The 20,162-nt window shown below is 35.5% G+C and overlaps 1 protein-coding gene across 4 annotated transcripts in view; it reads left to right on the top strand.

Moving 5' to 3' along the window:
* SLC25A13 (solute carrier family 25 member 13) overlaps nucleotides 1-20,162 on the top strand; it is a 98,905-nt gene that overhangs the window by 66,199 nt on the left and 12,544 nt on the right. For all 4 annotated transcript variants that reach the window (XM_059481044.1, XM_059481051.1, XM_059481059.1 and 1 more), the window contains exons 12-14: nucleotides 2,742-2,794; nucleotides 3,750-3,830; nucleotides 16,050-16,190. In XM_059481044.1, coding sequence (XP_059337027.1) covers nucleotides 2,742-2,794; nucleotides 3,750-3,830; nucleotides 16,050-16,190 — 275 coding nt within the window. The remainder of the gene's footprint in view (nucleotides 1-2,741; nucleotides 2,795-3,749; nucleotides 3,831-16,049; nucleotides 16,191-20,162) is intronic.

The raw sequence follows: 20,162 nt of genomic DNA, 5'->3' as shown, positions 1-20,162 counted from the left end.
ACTATACTCGCAGGCTGCCTATGTGCAAGATATTCTGCTCTGATGTTATAAAAGGCATGCATTTTTAAGGCACTGTCAGACATTTCTAAGCGTGTTCCCCATCTGTGTATATGTCATATTGCTGATCTGCTAATGCATAGTAACACTAAGAAATTCCCACTGTGTCAAGATAACCCCAACAGAAATATGACATTTTCATATGGGGCCTTTGATGTGCTTGCTTTCTTTCAAAACTTAGCATCTTTATCATGTCTAAAAATTTTTTGACTGTGTTTCAGGGCTCTCATCAAGACAATAAAGAAAAGAAAATTTAATTTTGATGGTCACAGCATATAGAATGCACAGGTACTACTTTGAGATACGTATGAGATCAAATGAAGGGTCCCTCTGGCTTCCTAAGATGCTGGAGACAGTAGACCTAGCTGTACCTGGTAAAGCTATAAAACCTAGTCTTAAAATTCATGCTGCCTTTCATAGAACACTCTTTGCTATCTTCCAGTAGATATATACAGCATTATCTGTAAACTTAAAAAGCACTTTTATACTATAAAATCATGTGTGAAGTAGAGGCAGGAAAAGAGAAAAATATTCTAGGTTTTGGTTGTTCAGATGGGTTTTTCTGGTGTTGGGGTTTTTTAAACTGCTGCCTATTCTATTTAATCTTTCTCTTTTCTACCTTGAAGTTTTATGGAAAACTTTGAGTTGTAACAGTCCCAATCAGATTTGAGTACAAAAGGAATGAACCAGATGGGAAAAAAATAACTTGTGCCAAGATAAACATATTTTTATTATGACTTTGCCAGTGTTTTTGCAAATGCAATGTTTTGGGAGCTGAAAAATGGTTAAAAGGCCATCTTCAGATCAGTTCAGTGAAAATGCATTTGATTTGTCCTGCTAATGTTGGTTCCAAGATTGGAGGTTTATGCAGATCATCAACTGGACTACTTTTATACTATTCCTATCTTGATATTTTAGAATGTCTCCTTCTGTGATTTATTTGATAAAATACGACTTGAAAGTCATGTTATGTATAGCTTGGGTGTAATAAATATGTATATGTGATTTTAAAATTAATGACCTTTGTATTTGGAATTGTATCTGCTATATCAGACCTGCTTAATTTTGCTGGATTTGGCTTAAGATGTGCATTTAAAGTATATGTAACAGTTTTTTAATCTCTGAAGCTACAAAGTTATTTGCCATAGTGTTTACATAAAGCCACACGTGTCTTATAGCAAGTTGTAAATATTATAGCAATTACAGAGATAATTTTGTAATGAAAAAATCCTGTTCATTTTATATTATTCTGTTTCCCTCATAGTGCTGCAGATAATGTAATATTTAATTACATAATTCTGAACAGCTTAATGGTTTTTTATTGAGGTCTGGTTTCACATCAGTTATACAAGTAACACTTTTTAAGAAAATCAGATTCTAAAATTTAACTTACTCTGTTTTTTGTTTTGAGCAACTGTATATGAACTTAGTGCTACTGTATTTTTAAATTTGAATATTCAGTCATATGATCATAATGCAGCATAGTTATCTTGGGTAAATGTTACATGTATGTGCACATCAGTATAAAGACATCAGTGTATGAACATGGTCTCCTGCTACCACAAACCATATTATGCTTTTCTTCAATGCCTATTTCTTATTAAGAGGATCAGTAGGAACCAGTAAAGCTGATGGATGATAGCAGGATTGAAGAATGTACTAAATCAGACCATGCGCATTTTTCTCTGTGTTATTCTCACATTTAGTTCTTGAAGAAAATGCTTTTTAGCAGGTTGACTTTTAGAGGTGGAAACTTAATTGGTTTTGGGGCTTCTTTTCAACAAAATAAAACCATGGAGAGGTGAAAATGTCAGGCTTTGTAGAAAGCACCCAAATGTGCTGCCTGAGCTGGCAAAACAAAGGGTTCTGCACCAGGAGCTCTAGCTGGGGTGATTTTCTCACATTTTTGAATGGTGTCCTAATTTCATTATGCTGATGAAGGCTTGCAACACCATTCTAGCTTCAGGCTTAGTTGGTAAGCTTTGCCTATTTTTAGGCTGTGTCATTCAAATGTTTACAAAATATCGACCATTCACTTCAAACAAGTGAAGCTGACAGTCAGAAATTCACACTTCCAGTTCTCTAACACATCACTTCTAACAAAATAAAATAGAAAATTCCATACCTGCATAAAAGCAACATAACTTCCTTTGTTTTAAGAGCTGATGATTTTGCTGGGCAAAGAGCTCAAGAATGCAGTCATACATGTTTGAATGTTTTGCATTATTTTGATTCCTATCCCCTTCAGTCCTGCCATCTAATGCCATTGTTTTTGCTAGGAAAAGGTACTGAGGTTTTGACTTTTGGAGTGGATTCATAGTGTGTCTCACAAAATTAATTAGAAGGTCTTGATTTTTGTGTGAAGATGCAGAAAATAAAAGTCATCTTAGGACATTACTGAAACATATTTGGCAAATCTATATTAGTGTTTAAACATAAAATGAGCTAGCATGAATTAAAAAGAAAAAGAAACAAATACATATAGACAGTGGTAGCACTTGAAGTGGTAGCACAAAGTTTGTTCTCAAAATTGAATGTTTTAAGTACTCTCATTATATATAATAACACAAAATTGCTGTAAAAATCGCCTGTTTCTAGGTGCTGGTCTCTACATACATTTGTTGATTTGTTTATTTAATACCAAGTTACTCAATGCCTTAGAATTCTCTGTTTCCATGTTACAGGTCTGTTACCACAGCTATTAGGAGTAGCACCAGAGAAGGCCATAAAACTTACTGTAAGTTTGTAAATGGATTTTTTTCACATTTCTCCACATTGTAAAATGCAGCAAATTAAAATTGGCAACTGTTAATATCTGACTTGTGAAAAGTAGAGGTGGTATACAAGTCTCATCCAGAAGTGTACATGTAAATTTTAAGAATCTTACTGAAAACTTATTTTTGGACTCACTCCAAAATAGAACAAGCTCATTCAACTTGTTCAGCTCATCTGCTTGTTTGCAAGTAGCATAGGCCTTTGGTTTCACTTCTTAGCAAATCAGAATAGTTATTTATTGGAGAGCTTTTGTTTTTGTGTCTCCATGTGGTTACTGTATGGATGATTCCAGTGCAATAGGAGATAAATAATATGAGCATGTAGTGAACTGTTGGTAAGAAAGGAACTTGTTTGTGTGATTTTTTTTTTCTAAATGTTTTACTTCTGTAATTTTGTTATTTCTTAAGTGTTTGTAAGGCACTTAAGAATTTCTAATTATAATCCAATCATAATATATTGTTTATTCACTGATAAGACAGTATTCATCAAAGCTAGTAGTATGCATTTAAAAAAAGGCATGTAATACTACTAATTGAATTGCCATTGTGTTACAGCTTAGTATTGAACATTCTGATATTAATTTGACATTTTAATTTGTTAATTTTAATTTTCTATTAATTTGACACCTCTAAAATATTAATGTATTTTATAATTTTCTGATTTTAAAAATTACATTATTAGCAATGATTTGTTCTTTGAATAATAAGTATTTGAATTATACTGCAAATTCATGTTAGACGGAAGAACATAGCTTTAGAATATTTAATGTAAAATCTAAGACTTTGATTTCTTTGATATCTTGTAGTTTGCTAGCTTAGTGGGTATATTTGCATTTTCATTTGCACAGAATTTGCAGCTGATGAGTGTTTTCTCTGACCTTTTAATTTATCAGCTTTCATAAATGTTTGTCTTTTAAGGTTAATGATTTTGTGAGAGATAAGTTCAGGGCTAAAGATGGATCTGTCCCACTGGCTGCAGAAATTCTTGCTGGTGGCTGTGTAAGTATCTTTAATTTCCTTCATATGACATTCATGGGAGTGCAGTTCATAAGATTAATTGTGTGGACTAAGGCTTCTGTTTAACCACAGATCCGGTTCAAGAGCAGACTCTGCTAGAGCATCTCAGTTCTTTCCTAGATAGGCCAGCCGTTCTTGATGAAAGGGTAAATGTTCCTGTGCATCGTGCCTTTTAACTGCGCTCTCTAATTCTCACAGCTTGGAGTTTGTTTCCTTAATCAAGAATGTGTCTTTATTCATGTTGGCTGTTGCTTATGGCCTAAAGAGGATTCATGCTAACCTTTCCAGAAGTTAATAATTAGTTACTACTTTGTGGCACCCACTCTACCACGTCACTTCTTTCCTGATGTGTTATTGCACCCACTAATTTTCACTTTTTGCAGTGATACTGGCTTTTTGAAATGGCAAAGACTGCTCATGCTTCTTTGAGTTCGTAGCAGACGTAGGCTGTGTAATGTTAACTCAGAGCATAATGCATTCCTGAATGTAGGCTGTATTTAAAACCCACTAAGATTTTAAGAGTGTTTTCCTTGCACAAAGTAGTATCTTAATGAACAACTGGCGCATTACTGGGTAAATGATAATACTTCACTACTTGGTCTAGTTCTGTCTGTTCATATTACAGCTTACTGTATCTGCTGTATTGATTTGTTCAAGCAAATGTAAATACTTTAGGTAAAATGAATAGTTGTTCAAAGACCAGTGCATTTTGCAGATAAAGAGCGCTGTTTATTTAAAACAGCTTTGATCACTGGGGCAGAGCAATGTTGGTGTATTTTTAATCTATCTTTGTTTCTGCTGTCATAAGACAGATGAGGTCACATTTTCAAGCAGCTTCTACCTGTGTCGAAAACTACAGTGAGCAGCAACTTAAATAAAAATGCTTGCATCTTAACCTCAGTAGGTGCAGAGATTTGTGCTGTGTGTGCTTGCAGAAAGTGAACTACGATTATCTGAGCCTCAGGGTGCAGGGGCTCGCTTGCATTGCAGGCTGAGAAGCCCTGGCTTTCTGTAATTCTCAGGAGATGAGGCAGGATTTGGCTGCTGTCTCACTGCTCCTTCTGTTTGATCACTGACCTGTTGTAGACTGCCAGGTAGGATCCCCTTGTTCTGTAACTTTAGGAGCATTCAGGGAAGAAAAAAAGAAGGGGAGGGAGAGAAGAATGTGGGTCTCTAAAGCTCTAAATAAAAAGCATGCTGTAAATGAAGGAAAAATCCAATAAAGTGCTTGCAGAGTAAAAAGTATTTGCCCCTTACACTAATAAAAAATCTCATGAACATAGCAGCCATAGAGAATTCTGCAAAATTTTCATTTAGAATGTCATTTGATCTAGAGTTTTTATTTTACAGACTGCTGTGAATTTTTTAATGCAGTACAAAAAGCACTCTTTACAGAGACCTGTCATTGATGAGAATGCTGCAGCAAGCTTTTTGCCAGCAGTTCATTGTAAACTAAGGACCTGCTTTAAGAGATAGGTGATTTGAGATGTATTTTAAATGTGCTGTAAATGTTGGCTTGTCCTAAATTTATATTAACAGTGAGATGCTGCATGAAGTTGTAGCAGTAGACATGCAGTGGCAGAATGCCCTGAGTTTTCTTTTAACTGCAGTGCTCCACTTAAGGGCATAGTTTGGTGCCAGGTAGATAGGTTGCAACTTGTCTCTTCTGCAGGTGGTCTTTTGGCTCTTTTGTAATTTTAAACCCAATTCAGACTAGTAACAGAGCCTCTCATTATCAGCAGTTCCTAGGTTTTTTGGGGTGAATTTTTCTGTCATAGTGTAAATATATGTGTCAGATATGAGATGCCAAAAACATGCTTTTTCCTCTAGCTTTCAGCATTGTATTGGTCCAACTTTTAGTCCCCGTTTAAGCCATCGTGAAACCTGTGATTTCATTGTGGAAGCAGCACGGACAGTGCTGAATGCTCGAAAATTGTCACTCTTGGATTTTTACCTCATTTCACAATTAGTAATTGCTTATGTGGGAGGCAAGAAGACAGGAGGGCATGATGTGTTAAAGTCTAAAAAGGGGAAGACAACTAAGATTAATTTTCTAAGACTCCTGCCCTATCACCTTTCCACGTTCTATGTCTAGTTCTCAGCTGGGATTGTGTTACAAACACAGATTTAAATTTTTCTTCTTCAGTGCTTCTGTTTCCTTGGAGTGTATTCATTGCTTATGCAAGAGCTGAGTGCTAGGATGCATGCTAGTTTGTAATGTTTTAAATAGCAGCCCTGTGTATATGGTATAGTAATAATACCTAGGAAAGGGAGGACAAGCAGATCCTTGGATAGGTTGGATTGTTCAGTAACACAAAGGGCTTTGAAGGGGTCAGTATCACCTGAGTAGCTCCACTCTGCTGTTTGCCCAACCATTGCCAGGCATTGACTTTTAAGTCTCCAAGGAGTTCACTTTGCATCATAATTACTGTGAATTAGTACACATGGCTGACTTTTGCACTTGTAACTAAAGCTGATTGTTTCATTGAACAAGTCTTTTTCTGTTTTGTAAACTGTTTTCTCTCCTAAAAAAAAAAGAAAGAAGAAAAGAAGAAAATAGATCTTTTATTTCATGACCTTGTGACACTTAATTCAGTTAACAGCCTGTTTCATAGCTTTTTATTACGTGAAGATGAAAGCGATAGGTTGGTTGAGATTTTTTTTTTTGAGACCCCCAAGAATACAATTAAAAGTATAACCTTTATACTTAAGGAAGGCTATTATGTAAATTACTAACACAAGATTTCCATCTCCTTTGTTTGTAAGAAATTTTCCTAATGACTATAGTATTTGTTACCCATAAAAATGCATGTAGCTTTCAGATTTGCACAATGCCTGACACCCACCATGAACTCTGATCTCTGCTGTGCATTTTGGACTCTCATCACTCATGCAAATCCTACATAACCCTTATCATTATGAGGCTAGTAAAAATCTTCAGTTTCAAGGCAGGGTGTAATGATGCTGTAGAGCTAAGATCTGCTGAGCACCTAAACTACAAAGCTGGCTTAACCTTATTGAATTAAAATGGACACATATATGCTGGGTTTGATTTCTGCTAATGCTATAACTTACCTTCGGAACTCCTTAATAAAAGGATGTGTAAGCTGTAAGTACTATACTATAAATATTTTTTTATAGTGGCAATAATATTGAAATTTCTGGAAGCTTTATTTCTTGGTCTTTTACTTGATTTTATATTTTAAATAAAAATAATTTTATATTTTTATATTTTAAATACAAAATTAATTTTAAGTCATATCAAGTTTAGCTGCTTGCTTTTTTAAATCTTCATTCACTTACAGACATCTGTTGAAAGTAATCTGATTTTTTTTATATAGCATTATATATTATTCTTCTTTTTTTGAGTTATATTAACACATGGAAGACTCTCTTTGTAAAAGTGTCATAAATACTGTATTTAGAGTTTTGAGACATTACCTTTAATTCTAACTTTTTAGGTGAGATAGTCATTTTGCTTAGTACCTTAAATAAAGCAGTTCAACATTTAATGAAAAATTTACATTTGTGTAACTGGGAAGGAGATACAAATATGCAAAATAAAGAGGGATATAAAGCATAAAAGAATACTAAGAAAAACACAAGAAGGATTACAGCATGACTAAAGGAATCGCTATATGATATATGTTGCCTTGTCTGCATATATTAACACAATGATCTCGGTAAATAGGGGCGTAATTTTCAGCAAGAAAAGAGAACTACATTTTGCTTTATTAACCTTTCCTTCTGCTCTCCCCTCTCCTTCTGAACACACAGTCTTTTCCTTCCCAGCTGCTCAGTGTGTGCTCACTATTAGCCAGCTTAAATCATGTAGCACAGTACAATTACAGATCCCATACAGATCTGCTTTTGCTTAAATTGTCGAGGCAATTTTAGGCATATTTCGAGAGACTTTATAGGAATCATAATAAAGTTAAAATGCATCAGACCTGCTTGGGCAGCCTCAGCTGTGCTGTGGAACATAAAAATTAGATATGGTTAACATTGAGTGCAAAATCCTGCCCAGAATTAATTTTTATACAGGAATGTGATGTGAAATTCCATGTGAATTGTGCCAAATAACAGATTCAGTGCAAGTAGTTTTATTAAGCTACTTAAAACATTTATTTTATGTTTCAGAGAGTGATAAAGATAAGTCCACATCTGAGCTACATTTTCTTCGTGGCATTGCAGTGGAGACAGAGGATGTATAAATTGCAATTCCCACATTTAGATCTCTTACTTTCAAAAATTCCGACATTTGGAAGTTGTGGACTAAAGGAGATTGAAGGTGCCATTCTTGATTTCGTTATTATGCAACCTAAATATGTTAACATTCAACTATATTTGGCAAGAGAAGCTGAGCTATAGGTAAAGTTAAACTGCACAGTGTATATGCCAGGGGAAAAAAATACCTGCATCTATATCTGGGAAAAAAAACAAAAAAGAAGCAAACAATTGCTGTCACACATAAAAGCTTTGGTCTAGTTTATTGAGATATATAAATGAAGATGGTCATCTTGATGATTTCTCTTATGACCTTTGGCAGCAAAAGGCATATGTCTCTTGAATGCTTAGCAGATTTGTTCTCAGAGGTCTGTTCTCCCTGTGGCTGGGGACCCATTACTTTCAAGGAGAGTCCTACCTGCTTGTGTATATCCAACTTTCATATCTGCTTTAAGGTAAACTTCAGAATCTCCTAATACATACTTTTTTCCCTTGATTAAATTTAAAGCTGTTTTTCGTGCATAAAATTGATGTTGTTCAATAAATTATTTAGATTTAAATTCTGTTTAAGATAATTAATATAATATAGCTGAATATACTATAATTAATTAAGTATTTTTAAAGTGTAGTACAGTTCTCTGAACCACTCTAATTGTAGTTATTTTCAGCATGCTGAAAATCATTTAAACTAATCATAAATTTTTGGTAAAAAACCCCCAGCTAGATCTGGACTTAAATTTTATTTCACATTTCCAAACTCACTCTATTTCAACACTGCTCTGTTTTAATTGACTCTGATAAATTTTCATCTAATTTTAGACTTAAGCCTTATGCTGAGGTTTGGGAAGGCAACGCACAGTAACATGATAGCCCTTTCCAAGGAGTTGTACCAAAGGCTGGGAAAGTTACTGGTGTAAAGTTCCTTCTCTTTGGCCTCACCCCATATTTCCTTGCAGGTTTGAATGTTCTTAAAAGAACAGTTTGCTGAAATTTTCATCCAGTCATACCTACTTAAACTGGTCTTTCCTTAAATCAATAATGAATTTTGCAGAACTTGATTTCATTTAGTTTTGAATTTTCCTTTTGCATTTGTTAATCTAATTTAAACTTTTTTTCACAAAAAGTATTTTTCCATAAGAAATAAGAGATTTGTTTCCCTCCTTTCTTTTCATTTCCTTTCTGCGTGAAAAAGACAGACAGAAAAGTTTTCAAAGTTTTTTTCAAACTGTAAAAAAAGGAGGGATGCCTAGGTGTAGGTTGATAGTTTTCTGATTCCAGAACCAAACAATTCTGAATGCTTAAAAGTCCATTTTTTCCCAACAAACTTACTTAATATTAATTCAACATGAAACTTATTTTTTTTCTCATGTTATATTAGAAATAATGACTGCAAAGTTTTACATGAATGCACACTGCAGTTTAACACATGGATTTGTTTTGACAATTATATTTTATTACATGTCCCTTTCTCCTTTTACTTCTTCTTTTACTGGCAGTAAAATATTATGGTGTTTACCAGTGAAGGTTCAAAAAAACCCCAAATCCAAAAAGAAAGGCTCAAACTCAAATCAGGAATTAAAATCTAGCTTTCTGTGAGAAAAAGGAAGATATTTATGATGTCACAGTAATTTATGATGTGACCAAGAAATAATGGGACACAGTTTTAATACAGCTACCATGCCTTAGGACTTGAAAGGTCTGTAAATCATTAAATGATTCTACAGCTAGTCAAAATAGACAAGTAGAGCAGACAGAGCCAAACATTAACAGATTTGACAGGTCTGTAAGTTAATTGCTTTTATAATGCCAATCAAGTAGGCTCCACTTGGATTTTTTGGCTAGGCTTCTGAGAAGTGAATTACCTATAACGTGGAAAAAATCCACAATTTTAATTGTTTTTCCCATTGCCGACTTGGTCTGTGCTTATAAACAAGCCATACTCCTGTTTGTTTCTGTTTAGCCAGGTCATTAATATTCTATTGCAGGACACTCCTCACAACTTGTATCTGAGTCTTGGAAATCCAATACAGTAGCAGGAATGTACTTGTGTTCAGACTAATTGCAATTCTATTTATGAGCACTTTTATGTGAGGATTTGGCAGAGCTTGCTTTACATTTTATGTACATTTGGACATTAACAAGACTGTGATTCTAGCAGTGTTCCCTGTTTGAGCTGCACAAAGTAAAACCTTAGCCAGACCAAGGGAAGGCTGTCCTCAGAAGACAAGAAAGATTAGCTAGAGAAAAACAGAATTCTGCCTGAGCAGCATGAAAGCTGTTTCTGTGATAGGCTGATCAGGGTAGTGAAAAGCAGATGATTGAGGGCTCAGGAAATCTTGTGATCTGAAGAAAAGGTATTTACTATATGAACTCCCATTGCTAAAGAGCATTATCAGAATGCTGTGTTCTCTCTCACAGATGAGAGAACACAAAATAGCATGAGACGGCTTGTCTAGATTTTTGAGGCCTGGCTTTATGGAATGAAAAGGTAGCATAGAACCAAGCTTTTGAGAATCCAGTATGCTTTGCTCCTGACATAGAGTACCACGAAATCAAGGTGGTCACCTTTGAGATCTGTAAGAAATTAAGGTGGTCACCTTTGAGACTGTAAGAAAAACAGTCATTTTGGACTGCTGTCTGTTACTTGGCAGCTTTTCTGGTAACAGGAGAGTCCATAGTGAAGTCCCCTGTGCAGCAGTTTGGCATAATTCATCTAATGCTCTTGGGACCCACTGCCATACAAACACCAAATCTTTTAGAGGTAGTTTGAAGCACTGCAGTAAATGTGGCTTCTAAGCTTTGCTCTGTTGTAGAGTTGCTATGTGGTTTTGAGGTAAATCATTGAACAGTTCTGTGCCTTAGTTTCCCTTTATTATACATTGAAGATGGTAATTCTTCCATTCTTGAAATCATTGGTACATTTTAAATTTAATTTTTTTATGACAATGAGCAATCTTTATTTAGTGTCTGTACTTTAGGAATGTTGACTTTAATTAGGATTAATGGATGCTATGAAATGCACAGGAAAACAAGCTGCATCTGGAAACTTAAAAGGAGTAAGGGCTTGGGCCAGAGTATGATATACAGTAGCACTGAATATGATAAACAGTCGACTAAAAATCTTGGAATTTGCACCTCCTTGTCTTTTGTAGATTAAACAAGTAACCAAGACATTGTGGACAATTTGTTTTGCAGAGGTTGTTTTTTGGTAATTGTATAATATATTGTTTATGTATTTTTATGATTGCCATTAATTGCTATAATTGCTATTCCTGGGTGATATTGTTGAAAAACATTAACACTCTAATAACACCTTTCTTTATCCATGAAACCATAAAAGGGGATATGTGATAAGTTGGAAGGGATGCAGAAGAAAGATCTAGGCTGACCCTAAAAGATGTTACTGAGAGCAGGAAGGGGGGCTACAATTTGAAATAGATAATAAGGTTAATTAGAGGAGCAGGAACATTTGATGGTCAGTAGCACTGAAAGGAAAAGAATCTAGTACTTTCTTCTGGAGTGGAAAACACAGAATTTCCTTCTTTAATTGCAAACTGTATTCTCTTCAGAACATACACCAAAGCTTTCAAATGGAGATGTGAAAGCCTGAGGAGAGTTGTGTCTGGTGTGCTCATTTCTTATTTAATCTCATAAGGACACAAGAAGCAGTTATATTAAAAAGAACAGGAATTTCTTCTTCTCAGTGTAATGAGGGGGTGAAAAACTGTTTATTTTCCAGCAAGTTTATTGCAGAGTGATTTGAACACGAAGAAATAGAAAACATTTTGACTTCTTGAACTGAAATACTGTTAAATGCTTGTTACTAAACCAATTTTTTTTTAATTACAGAGTAGGCTTTATTTCTCCATGGACAAAAAAACCCAACCAGTCCTCAACTATTTCTACTTCTTCCTTCTGTTTAGTAAAGTAGGAAAGTAGCAGGAGACATGATAGACAGTACTGAATTACTGTGCAAGACTATACTGCCATCGAGAGGTGTTGGGTGATATCATACCAATTGCAGAGTTGAAGAACCGCAAAAATGGGGAAAAACCCAGCATCTTTTTAAAAATTCACACGTGTTTGGTTGCATAGCTAGCTGACTTTGTTAAAGCACATTTAAAGGCATGCACATTTCTAGTTGTGCTTGTATGAATTGGATCACAGTGATATTTCCCTTTTATTTTCTTGCTCTAAGTCAAACGACCATAAGTGCTTGTGATTAGGTCAAATGTTAAATTCTTTCAGAGTAATATGGGCCCTTTGAGATAATTATCTATGCAGTACCTCTGGTTATCTATGCCTATAAATATCTCAAAGTTGTAGTTTTTACTTTAATCACATGATAATAACTGAAAAGTAATAGATTTACTTATACAGTCAGATCATTTGTTTAAAAAATGATTGGAAGATGTGATAAAGAATTCAGAGTTGAGGGTAGCCAGGTTTGTAACTTCAGTACAGAAAATTTTGTGTTACTGGGAACCATCTGTATTAAACATTTGATGTATTTGATTTTTCTGACACTTAGTGGAGAAATCATTAAGCTTGAGCAACCCAAGCTTAAATGGTGTTTATTCAGGACAAAGAAAAAATAATTACTTTTCAAATTCTTCCCTTTGGGAGTGTATTTAAAATCTTATAATTAAATACATTTTTGACTGCAAAAGCTGTAAAACCAGAAGGAAGTATTCTTCAACTTTTGGCCAAACAAAATGAAGGAACAGGGTGATACAATGTGCTGAGGATGTTTTGTCCGTTTTTTTTTTTTTTTTTCCATACCAGTTCATACCAGTACCTTGAAAAGACTGGAAAAAAACAGATTGATAAGATTTCTTTCATTGCATTCTCTAGGCAAAAATTGAGAAAGGAGACAGAAGCTGTACTATTGTGATTCAAGCTACTGATTTGGAGATGAGGATATCTGGAGACTCTTACAAGTTGTGAATGTTTGAGCAGGGAGGAAATGCACACACTGGTCATACAATTAAACTGTCTGCCTCAAAACCCCTTCTTGTAAAACCAGATTCATTGTACTTTCCTCACAGAAGCACTGGGAGGAAATAAATTAATATTTATGAGACGCTTGCATTACTGTGATGATGAATAACACAATAGGAGTTACCAGAACTAGATAAGCAAGAAATCATTTCATTAGAGAGTACAGTAGCCATCTCCGGTTTGCTTCCCCCCCATTTTGAGAGCAAGGAGCTGCAGTTTCCAGCACAGATGCTCAAATAACAGAATGATCAAAGCTCCCCACCGAGACACTGTACTTGTTACCACTGGAACTGCCTCTGCACAGGCTGATAAACCAGCCTTCCTCTGCATCACAAGGCAGGCAGGTGGTGAAACCCTCCTACTGAGACCTCTGTCAGGTATTGTCTGCCTCGGCGCGCTCGGTTATTCTCCGTTTGCTTTTTGGAGTATGTCTTAGATCAAATTCAGAGCATGGCACAGGTTGTTCAGGGAGTTCTGGGATAGTATCTGGACAGTCTGGAAACACCTCACTGGAAATGACCCCTGTCTCTCTTCAAACCTGCTGTGTAGGCAGCAAAGGTCCTTTTAGTGCTGTGTGGTGCATGCAGGTCTCTGTTTTAAAACTTTGAATGTAGCGAGCTTGGTTGCATGAAGTAGGTAAATAATAGTATCTGTGTTTTTAATAGCAAGCTGAAGCAGAGGAAGTCCTGTGTGATTTAGCCAGAGCAGCAAATGTCTAATGCTGGAAGTGTCTGCACAGCCAGGCTGGACATGCAGACGTAGGCATTTATATGCACTTCCTAGCACCTGAAGTACTTCCCATCTGTTTGTGTTGAAATTAGATTGTATTGAAATAATTTGCCATTATTCTCCTTTAAAATCAGAGATACTGTTCCACTTCCTTTCTTTATAATGGCATTCACTTATAAACATTTTTATAGATTTTTAAATTGTTCCATGTTTTGGTTCACTAATAGTAATAATAATACTAATTTTGTACTAATACTTAATTTTGTTGTAATCTTTTAAAATCTAATATGGTTTTCCTGTAGTGAAAATTAAAGGAACATTTCTCATGGAGTCATGGCACAATGAACTGCAGGAATATCATACTGAGGGAATGCAGTTTAATTCTGCTAGTAGATCAATTGATATGAGTTTTTAAGTAATGTGTTTTAGAGAATGGCTCTTGTATAAGAAACTTGCATATGAACATTATCACCTGCAATTCAGATTTTATCATTTTTAAGAAGAAAATATATATGTTGGTACGAGGGAATGCCTAATAATTGCAATATCTACACCAAAATTTTTATTATATAGGAATATGCAATTCATCAAAGAACCTTTCCAGGATTCTATTTTATTTGAGACTTAGCAAGATGAATAGACAAGTAAAAGAAATATTTTTTTTTTGAATGCTTGCTTGCTTAGCACGTTCCAGTTTAAGTGCAAAACTTAAAGCAGCATATGTGCTAAATAATTTATCAGTCTAATTTTTGATGGCAACAAGAATAGCAGTTTTATATATACCAGGATTCTGGTTTGGTAAAAGCAGTTAAATTAAATTATGCCAATTTGAAAGTCAAAACCAGTTGAGTTACACAAGACTATGCTTTTCCTGGTCAAAATAGGAAACACTTGGGATATTTTGGGGGTTATGTAAAGACTTTAATTTGTAACCACATTGTATATGCTCACTCCAAGTGGTAGGCAAGAATAGTTGTTCATGTGATTTGCCATTTCTTCAGCACATTATTTGAACCATATTACTGTGCATAGTTTTTATTTTGAATGATAGTTAATCTCTACAATTAATTCTTTTAACACTGGGATAATTTTAAAAATACATGCACATGGTGTTTGCATACTAGACATCACTACATGCAAATGCTTTTAAATGGTTATTTTATTTTAATCATTACCTTCTAGAACAAAGTAGTTGTTTTCTTGTAGGGAGGGCAAGGGTTGCCCTTTCCATAATTCGTGTGATTTGAGAACGTAGAGAAGAGCAGAGCTGTCATGCCACAGAATTACATACTTAACAGAAGTTAGAATGACATTTTGTTGAATTTGAGCCAGAAGGAGTTTGAATGAATATTTTTTTAGTACACTTAGGTAACCTTCACATTACCTTTTTTTCTGGTTGCAGATTTTTAGCTCGGGATCTGTCAGTGTAGCTGAAAGGTTATGCCCTAAGTTACATATGATGAATGAGATGAACTTTATGAGAACCAGAGGGAGTCCAAAATGCTTGCCACCATTGTGTTTTAAAGCAGACTTTCAGAATCAATTGAGTGGTGTCTTCCCAACAAATGGAGACTAACACATTGAAAACATTTAGTGGTTCTTGATTAATAGAATCCTTCAGTCTCTAAACCTTCTTTTCTTTAATGCCTGGTACCTAAATAATGATGTAGAGTTCAGATTCTTGAATCAAACAGCATTTAATGGCACTGAAACTGGTAGTTCAGAGGGTTTTTTTAAAAAGCACAATATGCTTGCAATTCTGTTCATTGGAATCCATGCGTTCTTTGTTATACGAACTCATGTCAAAATTAGAAAACGTTTCTGCCAGTTTCTACTCTTCAACAGTATGTTTTCACTTTCTATATACTGCACATCACAGCTGCTTTACTAGTTACTAATTTTTCCTTTTACTTCATTACTTGTGTTATAGTGTTCTTGGTTTGTCAATATTGCATAACTTTGTGTTGGAGAATGTGTTCTTGCAAAAAGAATTGAGCTAGTGTCTCTCTGATGTACTGCAGTGTCCTGCAGTGGCTGACCTGCTTCCTCTCTGTTTTTCCTGATGACTCATCTCGTGGGGGAGTAGGTTTCTTACCTTGTGAGATGCACTAATACTAAAACTCTTGACTGCTAATAGCTTAAGAGAGTGCAGCAAGATTGAAAATGTCTTATCTTGAATGTAACAGGATGCACATTGCAAATAATGTAGCAGGTTAATATATTGATTTCTGCTTTTAATTTCAGGCTGGAGGTTCTCAAGTAATCTTTACCAATCCACTGGAAATTGTCAAGATTCGATTGCAGGTGGCTGGAGAAATTACTACTGGTCCACGAGTTAGTGCCCTCAGTGTATTAAGGGACTTAGGTTTCTTTGGTCTCTACAAGGTATGTTTTTTTAAAATGTTAAAAATAACCCTATTATAAATTTTCAAATCAACATATAATTTCATTGTTCTCAGAAACTTTCATATGTGGACACAATTTTACTTTCTAAAAGAAAAATTATTATGTGATCTTATATCTTCATTTTTCATTTTTGATTAAGGGAAGAAACTGTCTCATCTTTTTGAGCATATGGTTTTTGTAAATCTTACTGAGATTTCTTTTCTCACTTCAGCAGGTTTAAGGTTCATTGAATATTAGTTTGTGATTCCTGATATTCTGTCTACTGTAAAAAAAAAGTGTATTTTCATCTGCTACATGGTATAGAGCTTACAGTTTTGGAACTTGCTTTTGCTCTTCTGTGGTTGATTCAGCAACTTTCCCAGATGTCATCGTTCATTTAGTGATGGGAATTAACTGCAGCACAATAATAGTGAAGAAATACAGACAGTGGGAGCCCAGCATAAAAATAAACTCCTAAAGCAAACTTCCCCTTGCTTCTTTAGAAGACTATTTTCCCAAATAATACCATGAAAAGCTGCCTTTGTGAACATATGCTACAGACCCTACAGTTCTGCTTGCTGTATTACTGTTTTCACATAGATACATAAATATGTAGGAGTCGTTAGGTTTAATGTTTGCAACAGGAGTGAAAACATCTTCTGAATATTGAATCTAATAGGAGATATGCTAGAAATAATTTAAGGGATTAACATATTTTTAGGATGTCTTCTACTTTCAGATGGAGGAGATTAGGTATGGGGGAATATGAAAGGTCTTGAAGCACATTGAGATAGCCACTACACTCAAGTATTGAAACAAATATTGTAATGGATACCATATACTGCAGAACACCAGGTGGTGTTGCTTCATACTCTGCAGCCTACAACTCGGAAGAAAGCTTGCATACTTCCAATTTGTCCCAGGATTTCCAGTGAGGGTGGCAGTATTCCTCTGTTTCTTATTTACAGCAGTTCCAGCCATAAATTGAAGATGCTTCAAAAGACACCAAATGAGCCCCATTCCCCTCCTCCTCAGTATTTAAATTCCTTCTGCTTTTTTAAGCGTCCAGTCTTTTAAAATTGTTCTGTTAACATTACAAAGAGGGAGCCTGCCCATGAGAACGTGTCTGTATGTTTTGGCCTGGAGAGAAGTTGCAGGTCTGAATAGGATTTAATGGGGAGTTGTTTTTCCCTTTAAATTGACTTGCTAATTTTTTAGGTGTTTTACTGAAGCTGAGGCTATTGTGTAAACTCCTAGTAAATAGCATTACTGTGTTGATCAGATTAACATTTACAACTGAAAACAGGGATTTTGTAAAGAGTCTGCTTCCCTGAGGCTGTGCAGGAATGGAGGTCAGCTACTGACTTTTACTTGGACTAGCAAAAAGAAAACACAAAATGAAAGCAATGATGAACTAGTTTTCTAAAGTAGCAATTTTTGAATTTTTTTCTCCCTGAATACTTGCTCCTGGTGGTTGAGCAGAATTTGCTACATTTTTCCATTTTTAATGGCATTAATGTCTTGGATTGTATTGTGAATTATTTCTATCCTCTAGAGTAAATCCTGGTGGACATCAGTCAAGACTACACATGAAGAGGAGCTACTTACAGCACTATGTTGCGTTGAAACAGACAGTTATTTAATCACAAAACACAGTGTCAGTGCTTCATTTATTGAGTCCATTTACCTCCACAAAAAAAAAAAAAAAAAAAAAAAAAACAAAAAAAACCAAAAAAAAAAAACAAACCGAAAAAGCCACAGAAGGGTTTGGATTTGTTTTTACTCAGCTATTTTCTCTGTTTCTGTCTCTCTCAACCCCTCCACTCCACTTCCTGTGTTCATGTCCTTTTGCATGTGGTTAGGATTTATTGCCTACAAAAACTTGAGTGATTTGACAAAACTAGAGAATTTATCCTGTCAATGACAGGCACTCACTGAGCACAGACCATGTCACAAGGCTTGTGTCCAAGGGCACCCTTAGTCACAGATAGGTCTGTAATTGGGCAGCTTCGTGCTCTTTTCTACCAAACATTTGGGACTGCAACCAAAAGAAAATGGCAATCCTATCTGCCCCCTTTCCTGTCAGAGCATTTGTGCACCCACATAATGATCTGGAACAAGAAAGGCATTAAAGCCTCCTCCTCCTTAGGGCTTAGTTTGTTTTGAACCCAGAGCAGCTCACTCTTTAGCTCCTCAGGATGGTTGTACCCAGTCAAAGGGAGGAATGGCTGTGCCATGGGGACCCAGCCTGTCTCAGAATAATTTTAAACTGCCTTGAGGTGCTTGTGGAGCTGCAGTGTTGGAGGCAATAGCAGCCCTCTCCTGAATGCTTGTGCTGGAGCTGGCAGTGTTTGTGAGGGCAGGCAGATATTAAAAACTCATTGCATCAGTCATCAGCTCCAGCAAATGTTACCCAGAGACATCAATGGTTTTAAATGAATTTCAGATGAGACTAGATTTGGTAGGTGCTGCCTTCTTTGGTGGTGCTTCAAAATTAATTTAGTATGTATAATGACCAAGTGGACATCAAAAATAATGAATCTTCTGCTAATGAGAACCGAAATATCTTGGTATGTTTGGAATGTTCATACTCTTAACAAGTCAAATTAGCTTTAAACTATGAAATAGGAATAAGGATTTTATTACTATCTCAGTACTTCTCATGTTGTTCACTCTAACAACCCTTTCATTTGCATCTGAAGTCTTTGCTTTAGCTTTGTCTTTCCTGTCTCAAGACACAAGGCTTGTATCTCAAGCCCTTAATGTACCTACTTTAGTGGACCTAGTTATGACTCCATAGACACTGCCATGGAAGAGCAAGAATAGATAGTTATTCTAGAAAATAATTTTATTTGGGAATCTTGAAGTTCCTTTGTAGGCTCAATGAGCCTTCATGTAAGTATTCCAGCTGTTTAAACACTTGTCTATCTTAGCCATGACTTAAACTTTACCTGATTGACTTCCTTCTGCAAGTGTTGAAAGCAGAATTTTAGACTTTTAATTTCAGGAATTTTAATTTTAAATAAATGAATGTCTTTTTTGGTTTTAAGTTTTGTTTACCACATGGCAAGGATTGCAGTGAAAATTCTCCTTTCCTAGTTCAGAGAAAAGTCATGCCTGAAAGCTGTTCTTACTTCTACAGATCCATCTGGCATATTCTGCTTAGTTTCCATGAGTTGTTTATGCTGAAATTCAGGTGAAAATCTGTAAGAGTCCCATATCGTAGTCAGCAAGGAAGAATGTATTAATTATAAGTGCAGCCAGAAGATGTGAAGAGTTTGTCTTAGCTTCATGAGGCAAATTCCTGCATGTCTTAACAAGATGTGCTGCTTGTTATTTGAATTCTTATATTTTGTATTATTTTCTACCTATGAAGCACTTCCTGTGGATTTTAAAATAAAATGCCCACACCCCCCTGATATAGTTAATTTCAGCACTCCTGTCTTGCATTAACAGAGAAAACCAAGGCACAGACAGATAAATCTTATGTCTCATGTCAACAAATTAACAAAGGAAATGTAAACCCTCTTTGTATCCAGCTGAGTGAATCTTGTATTGATTATGATCATAATTATCCCTGCATTCTAGTCCAAATGCATATCCTTTGAGGATCACTGAGAAGAAGCTGGATTGCATAGTTTTGGTGCCCTTCTGTATAAGTGAGAGTAATATTATTTTGGGTCATTCATTGGCATGTTAATGTGCCACTTTACTGTGCTACTGACAGAAACAATTCACAGGAGTACTATGCTGAGATCTCTGCTCTCTGCTTTCTCTACTTGCAGACTTGATGTTAGAATAATTTTTGTTGAGAGCCAGTCCTGGAGGTCACCTGGGCAACCTGACCAGGTATTTGACCACCTTTACAGTTTAAAAGCAAACATAGGAAAGAAAAAAATCCCACACCTACTTTCTTATGACTAATTGAATTGGCCATGTTCAAGCTTCTGGTCCTTCCACTGTACACCTCCA

This window comes from Ammospiza nelsoni, chromosome 1 (assembly GCF_027579445.1).
Source record: "Ammospiza nelsoni isolate bAmmNel1 chromosome 1, bAmmNel1.pri, whole genome shotgun sequence".
In the NCBI taxonomy this organism is placed as follows: domain Eukaryota; kingdom Metazoa; phylum Chordata; class Aves; order Passeriformes; family Passerellidae; genus Ammospiza; species Ammospiza nelsoni.
The sequence above is the reverse complement of the archived record's forward strand: the minus strand, read 5'-3'. Positions and strand labels throughout refer to the sequence as shown.